The sequence below is a fragment of the Aethalodelphis obliquidens genome, unplaced genomic scaffold (assembly GCF_003676395.1).
Source record: "Aethalodelphis obliquidens isolate GAN/ISIS:26980383/991018 unplaced genomic scaffold, ASM367639v1 scaffold4, whole genome shotgun sequence".
NCBI lineage: Eukaryota > Metazoa > Chordata > Mammalia > Artiodactyla > Delphinidae > Aethalodelphis > Aethalodelphis obliquidens.
Genome location: NW_020837948.1, coordinates 42,228,015 through 42,246,866, shown reverse-complemented (window position 1 = coordinate 42,246,866; position 18,852 = coordinate 42,228,015). Strand labels below are relative to the sequence as shown.

Sequence of the window (18,852 nt, the reverse complement as noted above, 5' to 3'; positions counted from 1 at the left end):
ATACCTCAACATAATAAAGGACATATATGACAAACCCACAGCCAACATCATTCTCAATGGTAAAAAAACTGAAACCATTTCCTCTAAGATCAGGAACCAGACAAGGGTGTCCATTCTCACCACTATTATTCAACATAGTTTTGGAATTTTAACTACAGCAATCAGAGAAGAAAAAGAAATAAAAGGAATCCAAATAGGAAAAGAAGTAAAGCTATCATTGTTTGCAGAGGACATGATACTATACATAGAGAATCCTAAAGATGCTACCAGAAAACTACTAGAGGTAATAAATGAATTTGGTAAAGTAGCAGGATACAAAATTAATGCACAGAAATCTCTGGCATTCCTAAACACTAATGATGAAAAATCTGAAAGAGAAATTAAGGAAACACTCCCATGTACCATTTCAACAAAAATAATAAAATACCTAGGATAAACCTACCTAAGGAGAAAAAAGACCTGTATGCAGAAAACTATAAGACACTGATGAAAGAAATTAAAGATGATACAAAGAGATGGAGAGATATACCATGTTCTTGGATTGGAAGAATCAACATTGTGAAAATGACTCTACTACCCAAAGCAATCTACAGATTCAATGCAATCCCTATCAAACTACCACTGGCATTTTTCACAGAACTAGAACAAAAAAATTCACAATTTGTATGGAAACACAAAAGACCCTGAATAGCCAAAGCAGTCTTGAGAAAGAAACACAGAGCTGGAGGACTGAGCCTGACTTCAGACCATACTACAAAGCTACAGTAATCAAGGCAGTATGGTACTTGCACAAAAACAGAAATATAGATCAATGGAACAGGACAGAAAGCCCACAGATAAACCCACGCACATATGGTCACCTTATCTTTCATAAAGGAGGCAAGAATATGCAATGGAGAAAAGACAGCCTCTGCATTAAGTGGTGCTGGGAAAACTGGACGGCTACATGTAAAAGAATGAAATTAGAACACTGCCTAATACCATACACAAAAATAAGCTCAAAATGGATTCAAGACCTAAATGTAAGGCCAGACACTATAAAACTCTGAGAGGAAAACATAGGCAGAACACTCTATGACATAAATCACAGCAAGATCCTTTTGGACCCACAAATGGGACCTAATGAAGCTTCCAAGCTTTTGCACAGCAAAGGAAAACATAAAGACTAAAAGACAACCCTCAGAATGGGAGAAAATATTTGCAAATGAGGCAACTGACAAAGGATTAATCTCCAAAATATACAAGCAACTCATGCAGCTCAATATCAATAAAACAAACAACCCAATCCAAAAATGGGCAGAAGACCTAAATAGACATTTCTCCAAAGAAGATATATAGAGTGCCAACAAATACATGAAAGGATGCTCAACAACACTAATAATTAGAGAAATGCAAATCAAAACTACAATGAGGTATCACCTCACACCAGTCAGAATGGCCATCATCAAAAAATCTAGAAACAGTAAATGCTGGTAAGGGTGTGGAGAAGAGGGCACCCTCTTGCACTGTTGGTGGGAATGTAAATGTAAATTGATACAGCCACTAGGGAGAACAGTATGGAGGTTCCTTAAAAAACTAAAAATAGAATTACCATATGACCCACAATCCCACTACTGGGCATATACTCAGAGAAAACCATAATTCGAAAAGATACATGCACCCCAATGTTCACGGCAGCACTATTTACAACAGCCAGGACATGGAAGCAACCTAAGTGTCCATCAATAGAGGAATGGATAAAGAAGATGTGGTACATGTATACAATGGATTATTACTCAGCCATAAAAAGGAATGAAATTGGGTCATTTGTAGAGATGTGGATGGACCTAGAGACTGTCATACAGAGGGAAGTAAGTCAGAAAGAGAAAAACAAGTAGCGTATATTAACACATATATGTGGACTCTGGAAAAATGGTATAGATCATCTTATTTGCAAAGCAGAAATAGAGACACAGATATAGAGAACAAATGTATGGATACCAAGGGGGAAAGGGGGTGGGGTGGGAGGAACTGGTTGATTGGGATTGACATATATACACTATTGTTACTAAGTATAAGACAGATAACTAATGAGAACATACTGTATACCACAGGGAACTCTACTTAATGCACTGTGATGACCTAAATGGGAAGGAAATCCAAAGAAGAGGGGCTATGTGTGTCTGTATAACTGATTCATCTTGCTGTACAGTAGAAACACAACATTGTAAAGCAACTATACTCCCATAAAAATTAATTTAAAAGAAAGACAAAGTGAGACACTGAAGATAAGTTAGGCCGTTAAGAAAACTCGGTAAGTGTAGATAGGGTACATACAGTAAGAACATTAAAGTTGTAACAAATTGGAAAAAGAGTTAGTCACGTCAGTGTAGTCACTGGAAAGAATAATTTATTACTCTACGAGATAAATTCACAAAATACATAAAATAGCACTGTTCTGTAAAGGAGATAAGACAGGACAGCTATTTGTGAATAACGACATGCTTTTACTTATCAAATACGTAGAGAAAAACTAGAATGTAGCATATTGCCAACATAAAATTTCCTTGATTTTCTTAATTTCAGATTAAGATGATGAAGGACTTTTTGTTGTTGTTGTTACTTCATTTTGTTGCTGTTCTTTTTGTTATTGTAAAAAATGACTCTGCTGTGATATAATTGCTGCTTAGAAATAACAGCTTGTGACACAAATATGACACAACCCACATAATCAGACTACAAAGAGCTTTAGAGTATAGAGAGAAAAACCTTTCCATTTTATTTTGTAGATCTGTGATATTCATGACCAATGAACTTCCTGTGCCATAAAATAATACTAAGTATAAAAACCCTACCGCCTTCACCAGAAGCCTTAAAGATTTACGATATCTGTATAAGGCAGGAAGAGTGGTTGAGTTGAGCAAGGTTGAGTTGAAAGGCATTATGGTGATGAGTCAGGTATATTCAAAGATAGTCACAAGTAGATAAAGTTGAACGGTTCTTGTTATGCCAAGCAGGATTTAAACAAACTTTTTAGCTGAGTTTGCCCTTGTTACAGAAGAAAAGCTTTAAGGATGTTCTTGCATTGATTACTCTAGTCAGGGCGCAGTCACCGTCTTCTGCATTCAAATTTGTACTCTGCTTACACTTTTAAGCAGGAGATACACAACTTGTTTAGTGAAAAAGTTTTCTATTACACTGCACAGTAAAATACACCTAACAGAAATGACAGCTTACGACCAATGAAACCAGTAATTTAGGATGTGACATGGGCTCAGAGAAGTAAATGAGAAGTAGAACAGAATTTTTGTTTATAGGATGCAATTCTTTTAGGTGCTGTGAGAATTATTTTTTGTTAAGGAGATTCCAAATTAGTTGATTTTGGTGCCATTACCATCATTAAGTTTGGGGCCTCTGTGAATGTCCCTGGAATCTCTCTAAGAAACTATGAACTGAAGTAAAACAAATAGGGTGGTAGAATTTCTTGTAGTAATTTAAATTCAAGAATGACACTTGTCTTTTATGATTGACAGAAAAGTAGATGAAACACAAGGAAGAAACTGATGAATTTATAGAAGTTTCTCATAAGGATATGTTCTAGGGCAGGGGTCATTTGAAAGGAAGACAATGTGTGAAAGAGCCGATAGGCTTTCAGGGAGAGTGTGGAAGAATAGGACACTAGCAGGAAGGAGAGTGAAAGGGAAAGGGTCAGTGTGGAATTTAAGTAAATTGGAAGAGTGAAATAGGGAGAATGCTGAAGCATAGGAAAATTGAGGAGTTTAAAGACCGTACTTCTGTAGAAGATGTACTGGGAGGCTCTGAGACTCATGACGAGACATAACTAGAATCAGGACTTAGATAATCTAGAAAATAGAAAGAAGCAGGAGAAAAATGACAGAAAGTTTTTTAACTCTCAAATATTGAAAAGCAAAGAACAATTTCTCTAAAACTATGGTACTTGATTGTTGGGTAAAATAATTTCTAATAATAATAACAGGAAGTTCTTGCTTTGCACGGTAGTGTGGGACTATACAGAGGACCATACAAGCTGAAATCAGGCAAAGTGATCATCATAATCAATGAAAAAAAACTACGGTTGTTCCATGACCTTTTTTTTGTCAAAACATTAAAAGTCTTCTTACTGTCAGCTAAAAATGAATAGGGTCGGGGAATGAAAAAAAGAGTAAGACTAATTGTACTTAGTACATTACACTTCATCTTTAAAACATTAGAAACAATGAGAATTAAGATGCTTTATTTCTTTGTAAAAAACTTATTAAGAGTAGCTTGAATAGTGCTTGCTTTCTTGTCATATAACTTATGATACAGTTCAAACAAATCTTTTCTATGCCTTGGCTAACTTTCACACTCCTAAGTGTGGATCAGCTTCCAACATTTTACCCTTCAAGCTTCCAATGTCATGAAATATTTCTGAGAGTTCATTTGATGTGAAGTGTTTTTTTTGCCAGTATCACTTCCTCTGGGACATCTTCATCTTTTTGTCACAGTGCTTTCCAATTTCACTTCCAGCATTTCATGTGTTTGTTTCACTTTCATCTTTGTTGGCCAGATCTCTCTTCTGACCATCCTTTTTTTTTTTTTTTTTTTTTGCGGTACGCTGGCCTCTCACTGTTGTGGCCTCTCCCGTTGCGGAGCACAGGCTCCGGACGCGCAGGCTCAGCGGCCATGGCTTACAGGCCTAGCAGCTCTGCGGCATGTGGGACTTCCCGGACCGGGGCATGAACCCGTGTCCCCTGCCTCGGCAGGCGGACTCTCAACCACTGCGCCACCAGGGAAGCCCCCTGACCATCCATTTTTTTAAATACAGATAGTGCTACTGTGTATGAACTGAATAACAGATATGCAGTGTTTGGTCAGTGACAGATTTTGAAAAAAGGGATATAATTGGTCATTGATCATGATGTGCATCTGTTTATTTACATAGACAGCTGTACTTAATGCAATTACTAATAGTTAATATATTGTGGTAACTGAAATTGGGGGGTTTGGTGTTATTTAACTAAACTATGGTAACTGAAATTTGTGTATATTAGAACGGTGCAAAGCAAGGACCACCTGTATTCATTGAGTTGTAACCATATGCCAGGTACTATTTTAACAGTCCCGTATGGATTATTTCACTTAATTCTGACCATAACCCAATAAGACTGTACTAGCATTATCCTCATTTTACACAGAGTATGACTGTAGATCTTCGTCTGGCCATATTATAGAATTAATTCTCCACACATTTAGGAGGATACAAATTTCTCACAGTCATGTTAAATCCAAAGCTCTTCTTCATAAATGCTGACTTAATACCATTAAAGAGTTTGAAATGACAAGTAACACATTCATTTGAAACGTATAGCTAGAGTAAAAAGTCAGGGTCTTATAATAGTAGGGAAGGAAGGTGAACACTTTGAGAAGGTGCACTAGCTCTTAGATAGTAGTGGGGTACCATTTAATAAAGTGAGCTGTTAGTGAACTAAGAGTTACATTTGGGTCCTGAAGGAGTTCATAAGTCCTTAACCTTCCTCTTCACCTCACCTATTTCAACGATCAACCTGTGATTAGGAACCAAGAGAATCTCTGCAATGGATAAAAGACTTTTTTCCTAGGAGACTGTGAGTTCCTTGAGGGGCAAGAGTGATATCTAGCAATCTTATTTATTTATTTTATTTTTGGCTGCGTTGGGTCTTCGTTGCTGTGCGTGGGCTTTCTCTAGTTGCAGAGAGCGGGGGCTACTCTTCGTTGCAGTGTGCGGGCTTCTCACTGTGGTGGCATCTCTTGCTGTGTGGGATGCCATGTGGGATCTTCCTGGACCAGGGCTAGAACCCATGTCCCCTGCATTGGTAGGCGGATTCTCAACCACTGCACCACCAGGGAAGCCCCTCTAGCAATCTTTAGAGTCTAAACTAGTGCCTAGTACATATTAAGTACTCAATAAATCTTTGTACAATTAAGGAATAAATATTTACAGTTAGTTTCTTACCCCAAGAGAACCAAGAATAACTCAAGTTTGAAGTAAGACATGGGATTAGGCTCTAATTTCAGGGGAAATTAATTAGGTCAACAACTAATCAATTGGTAAAAATAATTAAATTTGGATTTTCTAAAATTTAAGCTTTGCTGCCAGTGTTGATTTTATATGCTTGATATTATTTCTGAAGAAAAGCAAAACCAAGTAATGCTGAGGGATTATTCCTTCAAAAGAGAAGTGCTATAAAAATCTAAACTACAATGGTTATGGAAAACTATACTTTTTACTATAAAATTCAACCTGCATATCATCTAGTTCCACAAATAACTTTCCCACATATTGGTTATATTTAATCACTTGTATCTGTGGCCTTAAATTAACAATGTCTTATTTTAAATTTAATCACTATTCTTCTGGAAACTAAGCAGGAAAGGTGTGGCTACTTTGCCACACAAATTAAAGTGGAAAGAAGACTCAATTTCTTTTGAAGGCAATTTATTAAAAGGAAATTAAAAGTAAAAACTTCACTTTGCTCTTTTAAAAATGTCTAAAACTAGCTAAAAACAAAACAATCTCTAAGCCAATACTGATTTTAGAAAGTTATTAGAAAATTTCAATTTAGGGTCTCTTACAAAAGTCTCACTTATAAAGATCATTGCTATACAAAGCTTAAAATGATATATATGTTTATTTGCCCAAAAGTTTAAACAAGTAACTTCTATAGTACTTTAGAAATTAAGAAATTATGCAAAATAACTGAATTTTGTCAAGGATTGTACCATGAGATTATTCAAAACATGCATAAACTAGCTGGTACATGATTTCTTTATTTATTGGTATAACATATTGAATACTTGGGGTGAAATATGTATGGTTGAAGGGGATATTATGATAGAGATAATATGAATGGAAATACTAGTACCAGTTCTCAAAGAATATTTAGACATCATATATCAGTTAAACCAATGTCAATACCTAAAAGCTGAAGTCATGGATCAAATTATCTTTAAAATATTTTTCATTAAATAAAACTATTTTCCTTTAAAGAAGGACTATATTTTAAGAACTATGATGAGACAAAATCTTTTAAAAATATACTGCTGCTTTAAAGTGCTGATAATCAACTTAGAACATCTTAGGATTTTACAAATGGTAAACACTTGACCTATCTATGGTGCCTAATGTTCTCTTTGCATTTTCATTTCAGTAACACAGAATATTTAGTTTAGAAGTTCTGAATCACTACTAGAAAGCAATGCAGTTTCTCTGAAGGGGTACGTTTTGGGGGTATTTTTGCCAGCAGACAGATTTATCGCTGGTGACTTGATGTCTGTCTGTGACAAGACAGAGCAGGCAGGGAGGGTGTAGATGGGAGGCACATATCACACGGCTGGTCAAAGAGAAGTGAAGGGCAGTGGACCCAGGCAAACCACACAGGTCAGGAAGGGGCAGGCAGAGATGGTGGGCTGGGGGAGATGTGATTCCATAGGCTGCAGGACGAAGAGTCTCTAGGTGGGGGACAATGAAGCCAGGGAGACACAGAAGACAAAAATTATAAGAAAAGAACCACACATAGAGACTAAACGAGATGACAGAGGGAGAGTCGGAGAGCAATATACAGACCCAGGGAGAGCCATCCAGAGCACTGACCCAGACAGCTGACAGAGGAAAGGAGAAAAAGAGGACAAGTGAAGCACAGACAGCCATGGAAGGGGAGATCAATACTTAATATCTGTTTAAAAAGAATGAAGATCTCTGTCTTAGGTATCACTGGTCCCAACTTACTTTTCTAACAACTAGGGACATAGCACTAAGAGCCATGAGACACTGCTATGGGGACTGTAAAAATAATATCTCTCACAAATTAACGCATAACTTAAACAATTTTCAAGTACAAATATAAATCCATATTATTTGGTTATTTATCCAAAAGCATTCCAAAATAATTAAAAACTTTTTATCTTTAAAGGGAAAAGTTAGCTCAGTAAAAGGAGAGTTGCCACCTTTACTGCCAAATTCTTTGACGAATTTTTCACAAATTGGTTCAGAAAGCTGTAAAAAACATGGTGGCTATTTTTAATTTTTTTTTAAAGTGAGATTTCTGGAGTGAGACTACTTTTCACTGTGATTACTGGAAAACTGGAAAAGTCAAAAATCACAGGGTAATATTGGACCTGATTAAGTATATATATATAATCAGGGCAAATATTGGTGATCTACATAAATATCATTCGTATAGTTAGATTATTTTAAATGAGTATTTGATCAGTTATTTCCCCAAAGTGCCTGATTCCAGCTAATTACAATGAATAATTCGCTGAAAACACAAGAATTTCTAGTGGTCAACTTTCAGAACACTCATCCCTGATATTAACTAATAATTATAAGGTAGCACAGAACAATGAATAGGGAGACTAACCTATGAATAACAGCTACAGTAATGAACAAAAACTGCCTGAAAAGTGCTATTTAGTTAATGAAAACACCACTTAAAGAATTAGAATGTATACCCTTTGAATGGAAGAAAGAGGAGTGCTAGAATTCTTGAGCAGTACATGTAGTCAAAAGTGGTACAGTATCATATATGCTAAGATGTCTTGAATTTTAAAGTCTGTTTACAAGGCAAAGTATAGATTTTCAATTACCTAATTAATTTGAGCTATGTCTAAAAACATACTAGACAACTCAATTTGTCTACACATTCTGAATGAAATATTTTTCATTGGTATCTTTAGAAGGAAGTGATTATTCACTAATAAAGAAAAGATATAACTCCTTAGTGTCATTTCCTCAAGATATGTTTTCAGCAATAAAGTGAAGTGAATATTTAGCAAATATTCAGTATTTTAGTCAGTGTAAACAGTCAGTCTGGATTATTTAAGCAAAGAAAAATTAGGGTTCCATTAATGGCCCCTTTCTATATCCAGAATAAGACAGGATCATCTAAATACAGTAAGTTTTCAAGTTTAATTCTTATCTCCTAAGATATCTACCTTGGTTCTTTTTTTCCCCCTTTTTCTTTTCTTCTTCTTTTTTTTTTTAACCATTTATACTGTTAATTTTCTAAATTTTACACAGATTTACATCAAGTGTTCTAAGTAAGCTGAAATAAAAAAGAAAAAGCTATCTCAAGCCATGACAAAGGCAAGAAAAACTGAGATGGATACAAATTTGGGGAGGGAATATATTGACAGGAATCAGAGATCTAGACCGCATAGTTTTAATGAATCTAGGTTCATGTATTTCCTTAATGGTAGATGGAAAGAGCTTTCCATCCTGTGTGCCTGGTACAAAAGGGTCACAGGTATGTGAAAATACTCATCCTCTCACCCTTCAGGTCAGCCAGGAGGGGCTCTGTCCATTCAATTCTGGACATAAGCAACCTTCTCTTATGTCAAGGTTGCTTATGTCCAGAGTGCCATACAAATGTTATACTTTTCTGTACGTGTTGCTTAAGGAAGAGTGGAATAACTTTAATAACTTTCTGGTGACTATGCTTTACGGTTACCATAAACCTTAGAGGACTGGTAAAGTGGATCCGATGAGAAGGTCAGGTTTTCAAGAACCCAGAACAAGAGACTGCAGGGAGAACATAAGGGCGAAGATTTCAGACCTAAGTAGATACCCTGAAGTCTAGGAAAAGGATCTCTAAAGTCAGATAGGCAAATATGTACTGTCTTTGCCAGTGGGAAACAGGAGAAGATCAGGACTAGAAGGAATGTCCTAGAAGTGTCATCTTCTCAGAGAGGCCTTCCCTGGCCACCTTCCTAAAAATTCGAATCTGTCCCTCCACATACACACACTTCAGGTCCTTTCTTTTGTTTTCTATTTCTCCTACCAATGACCACTATCTAACATACTACACATATACTCTCCTTACTTATCTTGTTTATTACTGTCTGTATCTCCTACTAGAATGTAACCTCCACGTTGGGACCATTATCTGCTGTAATTCACTGCTATGTCCCTGGCATCTGCAGCAATGTCTGGTCTACACTGAATTCTTGTTGAATGAATGCATGCAGACTGAAAGCATATACCCAGACAGGCAGGGAGGGAGCACATTTGGACGGGGCTGAAAGTATGTGGGCCTGAGCAGCAGTACTTATCCACACCTAGGCCCAGTTAGAACCCACCTGGCAAAGAGTGGACTGTCAGTCATAGGCCAGCCGAAGCAAGCTGTGTCCAGACTTGTAAGAAGTCAGAAGATATCAGTGCTCTATAACCTTGTCTGCTTTCAAACACTGATATTTTGCTTCCCTTTCACCCAGAAGAATGTCTGCTCATACACAGTTAAAAATTATATTTGCTATTTTGGGGAAGCAACACACCACATAAGATCATTTCTAATTTCATCTTTACTGCTACCCTAGTTTCTTTCAGCTTTGTCTCCTGATTTCTATGTCCTACTGAACATTTTTCTTTTGACTATTAGTCTTCCTTTTGATTTCTCCATTATATTTTCTGTCTTTCTGTGACTACGGTTTTGTGACCCTTACCCATGTCACAGAGAACATAGGAAAACATGAATAACTAAGTTATTTGTTGTTTAAAAATAGAATTGGAGACAAGAAAATGGAAGGGAAAATATTTCTGCAAATGCTTTTTCCATTTCTACAGGATTAAAATAATCAATAATCGCTTTTAAATAAATGACAGTTTTAAATTCTAAAATGACTAATGAGAATATATAGTGCCACATTACATTTTCACAGTGCCTTCCTCTGGATGAACTTAAAATATCCCTCCAGATACTAAAAAATTGTCCTTGTAACATTTCATAACATTTCTATAAGTGAGGCAGATATTTGCTGTTGCCATTTTATAATAAACATAAACAACCAAAATGTGGGCTATACAATAAACATATATCCTATTAACCTATTATATGTTTCTCTGAATAACATGTTTTCAATGTGCCGATTTTCACTAGTACGAAATACTATTAAAATAAAGAAGTGGGGGAACCAGTCACTTGGCACGTATTCAAGATCCCTCAAATATCCACCGTTCACTATATGTTATAATAACTGAAAAGTCAGACTTCATTTTAAGTACAATATAAGATATAATGCTGACAATTCTTAAGTGTGGAGTTGTCAAGTATTACATTTGCTTTCAAAAGAAAAATAAAAACAATGTGACTGTACTGAAAATAATTATCAGTGTATTTTAAGTACAATTAAAAAATTTTATTATACCTGCTTTTAAAATATATATGCACAGTTAAACAACATTCATAAAATAGAGCTTTTATGAGCATTAGATCTATTTTGGGGGTAAAGGGAAACGTATTTAGTAATAAAGGAAAAAATTCAATATTAAATGAGTATGTATTTTTACAGGTAATTTCATTGCTTTGACCATGAAACGTCTAGTCAAAAGATAAAAAGCAAAGTATAACAAGAAAAAGAACTTCATAATTTAGAAATCTGGAAAAAAAAAGCCTTCACTAAATTGAACAGATAGTCTGGACATCCATTACTAACCTGTGGTCAGTACACATAGAAAATTTCAAATAATCTTAACAGTTTAAATTATAGTAACAGGGTTATTAATCAGAGAATTTCAAGTCTTTCAAAGGTACTTAAACAACATTTGCCATTTCTACTTGAATTTCCTGCCATCACCTCAACTATCATTATCTCAATTAAGTAGGTCATAAAACAATTTCATCATTTCTTGCCCATAATTGATTTCCCCTTCCAGCTCCCCTGTACTTCTGGTAATGACATTTTCATTATCCCAGTTACTTTTCATCGGAGCTTATCATTGTCTTCTCCCTCCCCTTAGCTTCCACATTCAATCTGTTTATCATCAAGGAGTGTAGATTCTTCCCAAGTCATATTTGTTACAGCTCTCCTATCCTCTCTGTTCCCACTGCCACCACTCCAATTCACACCATCAACCACATATACTGGCTTTATTGTCACATCCTGCTGAGTCTACTGCCTCCGGCTTCTTGCTCCTGTTTTTTATTCATTTACTAAATTAATCTTCTTTAAAATTCCATTTTTATCACATCATAATAATGTTGATCATGTCATAAAAAATGTTCAACATTTTTTTAGGACTCTTTGAGGGAACTCGCTGATTTTGATTGGAAACCTGTTCAATTTTTATAAGTAGGTATGGAAAATGCTGGGGGTACTGGCCCTAACTGTTCTCTCAATTGATGCAACCTAGTGTTGATGCCAGATTCAAAAGGAGCAAACCACCCACTGGCAGAGGGCCAGGAAACAGTTTTTTGGGGGAAAAAAAGTCATTATAAGCTATTGTTCACTGCTATGTCCCCAGCTTCCAGAACAGCATCTGGAACATAATAATTGCTCAATAAATATTTGAGGAATAAATGGATGCAGGTTTCCCCTACTATCTGAAAGTAGAGTAACTCCTGTGAAACCTTTCGTAAGCCAAAATGATGTAAAGTGAAGAAGCAACTACCTTAGGGCACTCTTGCTAGCGGATGCCCAAAATAAATCGAGATAAGGCACAGAGGTTTACATGCACAGTTAAGCTATGGCAACTTGATGTTGAGATGCAGAGTGTAGTTCCCAGAGAAGGAGCTTAGTGGTGCCACTCTTGCAGCTCAGGGTACTTGCTGCCTCTATAACGGCTCCCTGAAAACAAATGCTGAATGCTATTTTTGCTTTCACCTTTCTTCCTAAAAGCAAAAATCCTCTTTGGATTTCCTTCTGTTAATGAAAACAGGTACTAATGCAGGTCTTTCATAAAAGTGAAGTGGCATAAAGTAAGCTTTCATAAAGTGGGGGACAACTGTGTATGCTGCGGAGTGTACAAGAAATCTCCTTTTGATTTAAGCCAAATTTGTTGGAATAAACACCCACAGGAAATAGAAGGTTACAGAAAGTAGCAAGTTCTGTTCTACGAAAAATTTGGTCAGAGAAGAGCTGAATAGTATAAGCTTAAGTATAAGCTCAGAGAAGAGCTAACAACTTAGTATAGGATCAAATGAGTGTGATAAAGAAGAAACAATATCTTATCTTTGGTAAATTGTACCACAAAGTCTAATGAGGTAGTAGAAGAGAAAGGGTAGAAATAAATTGTCTTCAAAGAGCATTTTAATGCCTTTTTTTGAAAGAGTTGCTCTTAAACCCTAAGGTATCAGAGAAAAGAAGAACCTTACAAAGCTTTAGTCTCAAAAAAAGTTAAGGTTTCTTTCTGCTTAGGCTTGAGCGACCACCAGAGTTGAAGTAAGCCTGTTGTATTAATTATCTACTGCTGTGGAACAAGTCGTCTCCAAAATTCACAGCTTAAAACAAAACACATTTATCAGTCCCAGCACCTGAGGGTCCTGGATCTGAGTGTGGCTTAGCTGGATGACTGGCCCAGGGCCTCTCACAAGGCCACAGTCAAGGTGTTGGCTGAGGTTGCAGTCATCTCAAGGATCAACTGGGAGGGGATCCTTTTCCAAGGTCACTCTCGTGGCTGTTGGCAGCCTTCAGATCATCACTGGCTCTCAGCCAGAGACACCGATTCCTTACCACATAGGCCTCTGCATGAGCAGCTCACAACATGGCAGCTGGCTTTCATCAGAGGGAGCAAGCAAGAGGACAAGCAATAGCCTGAGATCTGCCAGCATTCACTGGTATTACCATGCTCCCCACTATCCTTAAGCAGCAGGCTTGATAGAATGGTGGAATGACTTTTTGAACAGTTACAGTGCCTGGTTAGGTGACAACACCTTGTAGAGCTGAGACAATGTCCTCCCAGGTGCGTTATGTGCTCTACATCAGCCTTTAATACACTGTGATGTTTCTCCCAGATCTCGGAATGAGGAGTAGAAATGGGGCTGGATTCTCTTCTCAATACCCTTAGTAGTCTACTAGCAAAACTACTGCTTCCCATTCCCATGACTTTAGGCTCTGTTGGTCTAAAGGTTCCATACGGAGGAATGCTTCCATGAGGTGTCACAACGATTCCACTGAACTGAAAGCTGAAACTGCCATCTTGCCACTTTGGAATCCTTATACCACTGGATTAACAAGCAACAGAGATTGTTACTATATTGGCTAGGGTGATTGATCCTGATTACTAAGGAAAAATTGAGTTGCTACTACACAATGGGGGTAAATAGGAGTGTTTGTAGTGCAGGAAATTCTCTAGGTCATCTGTTAATGTTTTCTGTGATTCGTGTCAATAGAAAACTACAATAATGCAAGTCAGGCAGGACTGCTAACAGCCCTGACCCTTCAGAAATGAAGATACAGGTCATCCCACCAGGCAAGAGACCATGACCAGTTGAGGTGTTTGCTGAAACCAAAGAGAATATGGAATGAAGGTAGTTACACATACCAGCTACAACTACATGACCAGTTGCAAAAATAAGGAATGTAATAGTTATGAGTATTTCCTCATTTTGATATGAATATATATACTAAATATTTTTGTTTTCTTCTCTCTTATTCCCTTAACATCTCATGTAAGATGTGTCAGTAGTTATTAGCTTTATCTCTCAGTATTTAAACTACAGGATACCAAAGATGAGAAGAATGAACTATCAGCCAAGGACAAAAAATGGGCTTTGTATCCTCCTTCTTAGTGTGTTTTCGATTGTACACGGGATAGTTGTATCATGTTAGGTGGAAGCAAGACTTCATTAATGTCTTCGTTTGGAGATTTTCTGGTTTAAGGAGATGTATATGAGTGCCAAGTTGACAAGGGGTGAACTGTGGAGGCTCTGTAATGTGCCAATTTGGCTAGGTTGAACTACATTTCCCAGAATTCCTTTTCAATCTGTGTGTCTCCAGTTAGAATGGTACAAACGGGAGACTTCTGTGGGAAATTTGGAGAGTTAAAGTCAAGCAGCAACAATTTCAAGCTCACACATGTTGTTTATCTGCTGGTTCACTTGGTGGCACAAGGCAGTGGTTACCAGGACAAAGGGCACTGGCTTCTACAGGACACCCATACCACCAAGGACAGAAGCCACAAGAACTGACATGGGTTTAAGTCCATCTTCATGGGCTCCAGCTCATGCTTATGGGTTCCAGCTCATTCTTGCTCTCCACCCCTTTACATAACATCTTCCCTTAACAACTGTCTGCTCTGTAGACTCAGCTCCAGCATCGCTTGCCAAGTCGACATTCTTATAGAGACTGCGTAACCAGCTCTGATCAAATCCCAGGTCAAATCTCTGTAATAAATCCTTTACTATATATAGTCAATCCTCATTATTTGTGAATTCCATATTTCTGAATTCACATACTTATTAAAATTTATTTGTAAACCCCCAAATCAATACTCATGGTGCTTTTGTGGTCATTTGTGGATATGCACATGTGCAGCGTGGTAAAAAATTTGAGTTGCTCAACACACACATTCCTAACTAAGGTGAAACAAGGCCATGCTTCGCCTTCTTGTTCCAGTTCTTGTACTGTAAACAAGTGTCCTTTTCGCAGACTATTTAGTGCCATGTTTTTCACATTTTTGTGCTTTTGTTGGTGATTTTGTTCTCTGAAATGGCGTACAAGTATAGTGCTGAAGTGTTAAGACAGTGATGTGTCTTATGGAGAAAATAAGTCCCATTAGGGCATGAGTTACAGTGCTGTTGACTGTGAATTCAATGTTAGTGAATCAACAATATATATTAAATAAGGCGTCTTTAAACTGAAACACTCATAAAACAAAGTTATATATTGGTAGGTCGATGAAAATGTGACCAGAAGCTTGCAGGAACCTAACCCTGTATTTTCCCTAGGAGTGATGATTCAGTATTCACTAATTCAGTGTTCTCAGAGACTTTATAGAACATAATCACTGATAATAAAGACAATATATTGTAATTAATGTACACCACACACACACAAACACACACACACACACACACACACACTGTAGCATATGCATCACCTAGTAGTCTGTTGCTCTGACTGAACCCTGATTGACAGACCTGAAAGGTTTAGTTATAATGATAGTGAAGCTCAGTTCAAGTTTAGGTATTAATGATGGTGAAATTTAATTATAATAATAGTTCTTTACCTAGTAGTTGAACTGTTCTCCAAATTATTTCCTTCAAATATGTAAACATGTATGCAACTTTGCTTACCGATTAGCTATCTTTTATGGTTGTTATATGAGGTAGTTCATGTTCAAAACTTCTACTCATTCTCTGGCATCTATGACCAAAGCAAACCCATTTCTGTTCTGTAACATAACCAGACACCACTGCTCAGTTTGTGTTTACTATCAAAATTGTGAAAGCCAAAATCAGAAAGTAATGAAAAATGTCACTCTTTCCTCTTCCCTAGAGATTAGAGACTAAAGTAACCCACCTTTTAGGATGGAAATCAATGCCACTCTTCAACTGTCTGGAGCTTGCCTGCTTCCTCAGGTGCTCACCCCGCTACCTCTTTTCTTTCAGTGGACAGGCCAGTCTTGTCTTTGCCCCCTATGAGTATCTTCCGATTCGTTCCAGCCCTTACTCCTTATACTGCTCTGTTTCTTTTGCCTAGAATACCACCCTGCATGTCCTCCTATAATCCAAGTCCTATCTAACACACAAGGTCCAGCCAAAATCTTTTACGTGAAAAACTTCTCTAGACTCTAGGCCACAGCAATGTCTCTTCTCTGAACTCACAGTCTTGACTGCCTATTGGATCACTGAATTGGTAATCAATCAGAGACAAATACTCTGAGATCCTGTACAGCGATCCAGTCCTTGTCCTAATTTTCCATTTATGTACATCTAATCTCCCTAAGCTTCAACAGCAACTGTCTAAATTACTCTCACGTTGTTTCACGTATTCATCTTTACAGAGTTGGATGGTAAGCCTCTTCAGCTACTTAATGCACTTCTGGTAGTAGGTCAGACCCATGCTGTATGTTACCAATAATTCATTCAAAGATTCAAGGCAGAACAACATGCTTAATTCACAAAATAGGATTCCACATTTCATTAGCATATTTTTTCACCTTAATAAAAAGCACTCTATACACCTCTCATCAAACACATACCTGCTGAGACTCGGGGACAGTCAGGCAGCATGGACTCCACTGATGTGTCTAACGGTTCTGAGCTAGAGACCCAATTACAACAGTTCTGCAATGTAATAGAGACAATGTTCTGTTGAAACATAATTTAAGGCAAGACCAACTTGTTAGGCTGTAGAGATTAATTTATCCTATACAATCAACCACTATAAGTATACTCTATTTTCCATACTCTGTAAAAAATTCTCTTATGTAAATAGTCAGTAATTATTCATGACCAATATGACTGTGGAAAAGAGTTCATCTTCTACAATTCAGCAAGTTATCTGTCCTGATATTAAGAAGACATGTAACCTTCTGTGAACTATGATGCAATATTCTCATAAGAGAAGGCTAGGATTTTAATTAAAGGAAATTGAAAAGGGTATCTATTTTTAACTTTTAGATGGAAATAAATATTAATTTGAACATGTGAAAGAATAGTGATATTTTAAAACTATATTCTTTGTCTTTGTAATACTAGAGGAAATAAATTTTGCAATTACTCCTCAAAATCTGGCCCATATAAATATACTATCATTTAATTTTTACTTCAGCTTGGTTCAATGAAGGCTGTATCAAACAGTTCAAAAGAAACACAACCTGGTGAATTGTAGCTGTGTGTCTGAGGACACAAAGGCTTCAATATTAAGAATAAACCTCTAAGATAATGATGATTTACAACTCAGACAGATGAAATAAAAATAATCTATATTCCTTCCATACATTTTAAGTGTGTATTTGAAGTCTGGCTTTAAAAATGTGATTAACCTCATATGGCTTTAAAAAAATTTCCAACATACACACGTGCACACACACACACACACACACACACACACACACACGCAGAAAGACACACACACAGACACACACACAAACACAATGAATTTCCAGACAGATTTTATTTTAAAAGAAATCATCCTATCAATCATATTGGAAAAATCGCTGATTGCTATTCTGGTAAACAAGCATGTATTGTGTATTTTTAGATGCTTGCTGTCCTGGTTGTGCACCATGGAATCCGTCCTCACTGTGGAAAGATCCTTGACTGGTAGATCAAGTGTCTTATTGTATTTCCTTAATTCATTCTGTCTGGAAGAAGATGTCAGCTGTGTTGCAGTGAGGAGAGAATTTCAAAGGCCCCAGTCCCCACCAATAAAGGCCGAGGAATGGCTTTTGAATAGATTTGTCAAGGCAACCCTACTGTTCTGGGACCAGGGAGAGCAGGAATAACATAAAGGAAGGGTTGCTGTATGAGATTAGAAAGTGAAGTTCACAAAGCATGGCAGATTTTTGTAAGAAACAGTAGATCAATGAAACTATTGAACTGTGCGGAAAAAAAAAAAAACATGAAAACAAACACAACATCTAGTAATGTTCTTAACTGCTTTGCTTTCTCTCTTTTTACATTTAAAATGGATAAAATATTACTATCTTCATGTATTATAAAAGCTTGAGGGTTTAAAGTGGATATGTATTCTATAATTTTCACTCCTAATCTTAATTAGCAGCTGAATGCAAAATTATACAATGTAAGGGAGAAGAAATTATAAAAGAAATAGGGTTTTAGAAGATATTTCGTACATTTGAAATAAATAAAATTAATATTACTATTGATAGAATACCACCTCAGAGAGTTCTAGATAATGCAGAAGATTAGCACACAATTAGCCAGCTTTTATATACAGTGTGACACTTGCTTGTAAGAAATGAGTATTCTCCAAAGCAGTGTCAAGATATGTAAATGGATGATTTGTTTTATCATTCATCACAATCCCTAATAAATTCAAAAATCATGACTTCTATAGGTACTAAAAATAGGTTTCCAATGATACAGGGAGATAGCTTCAATGAAGAATGACTTTCTCTTTCTCTCTCTTTTTCTTAAACAATTTAGT

General features: G+C 36.7%; 1 protein-coding gene across 7 annotated transcripts in view; it reads right to left on the bottom strand.

Annotated features, from left to right (window-relative positions):
* ARB2A (ARB2 cotranscriptional regulator A) overlaps positions 1 to 18,852 on the bottom strand; it is a 427,691-nt gene that overhangs the window by 124,875 nt on the left and 283,964 nt on the right. For 6 of the 7 annotated variants that reach the window (XM_027100623.1, XM_027100624.1, XM_027100618.1 and 3 more), the window contains one exon: positions 16,940 to 17,024. In XM_027100623.1, coding sequence (XP_026956424.1) covers positions 16,940 to 17,024 — 85 coding nt within the window. Of the gene's footprint in view, positions 1 to 11,179; positions 14,237 to 16,939; positions 17,025 to 18,852 lie in introns of those variants that run through there. The other variant, XM_027100620.1, reaches the window with a different exon arrangement.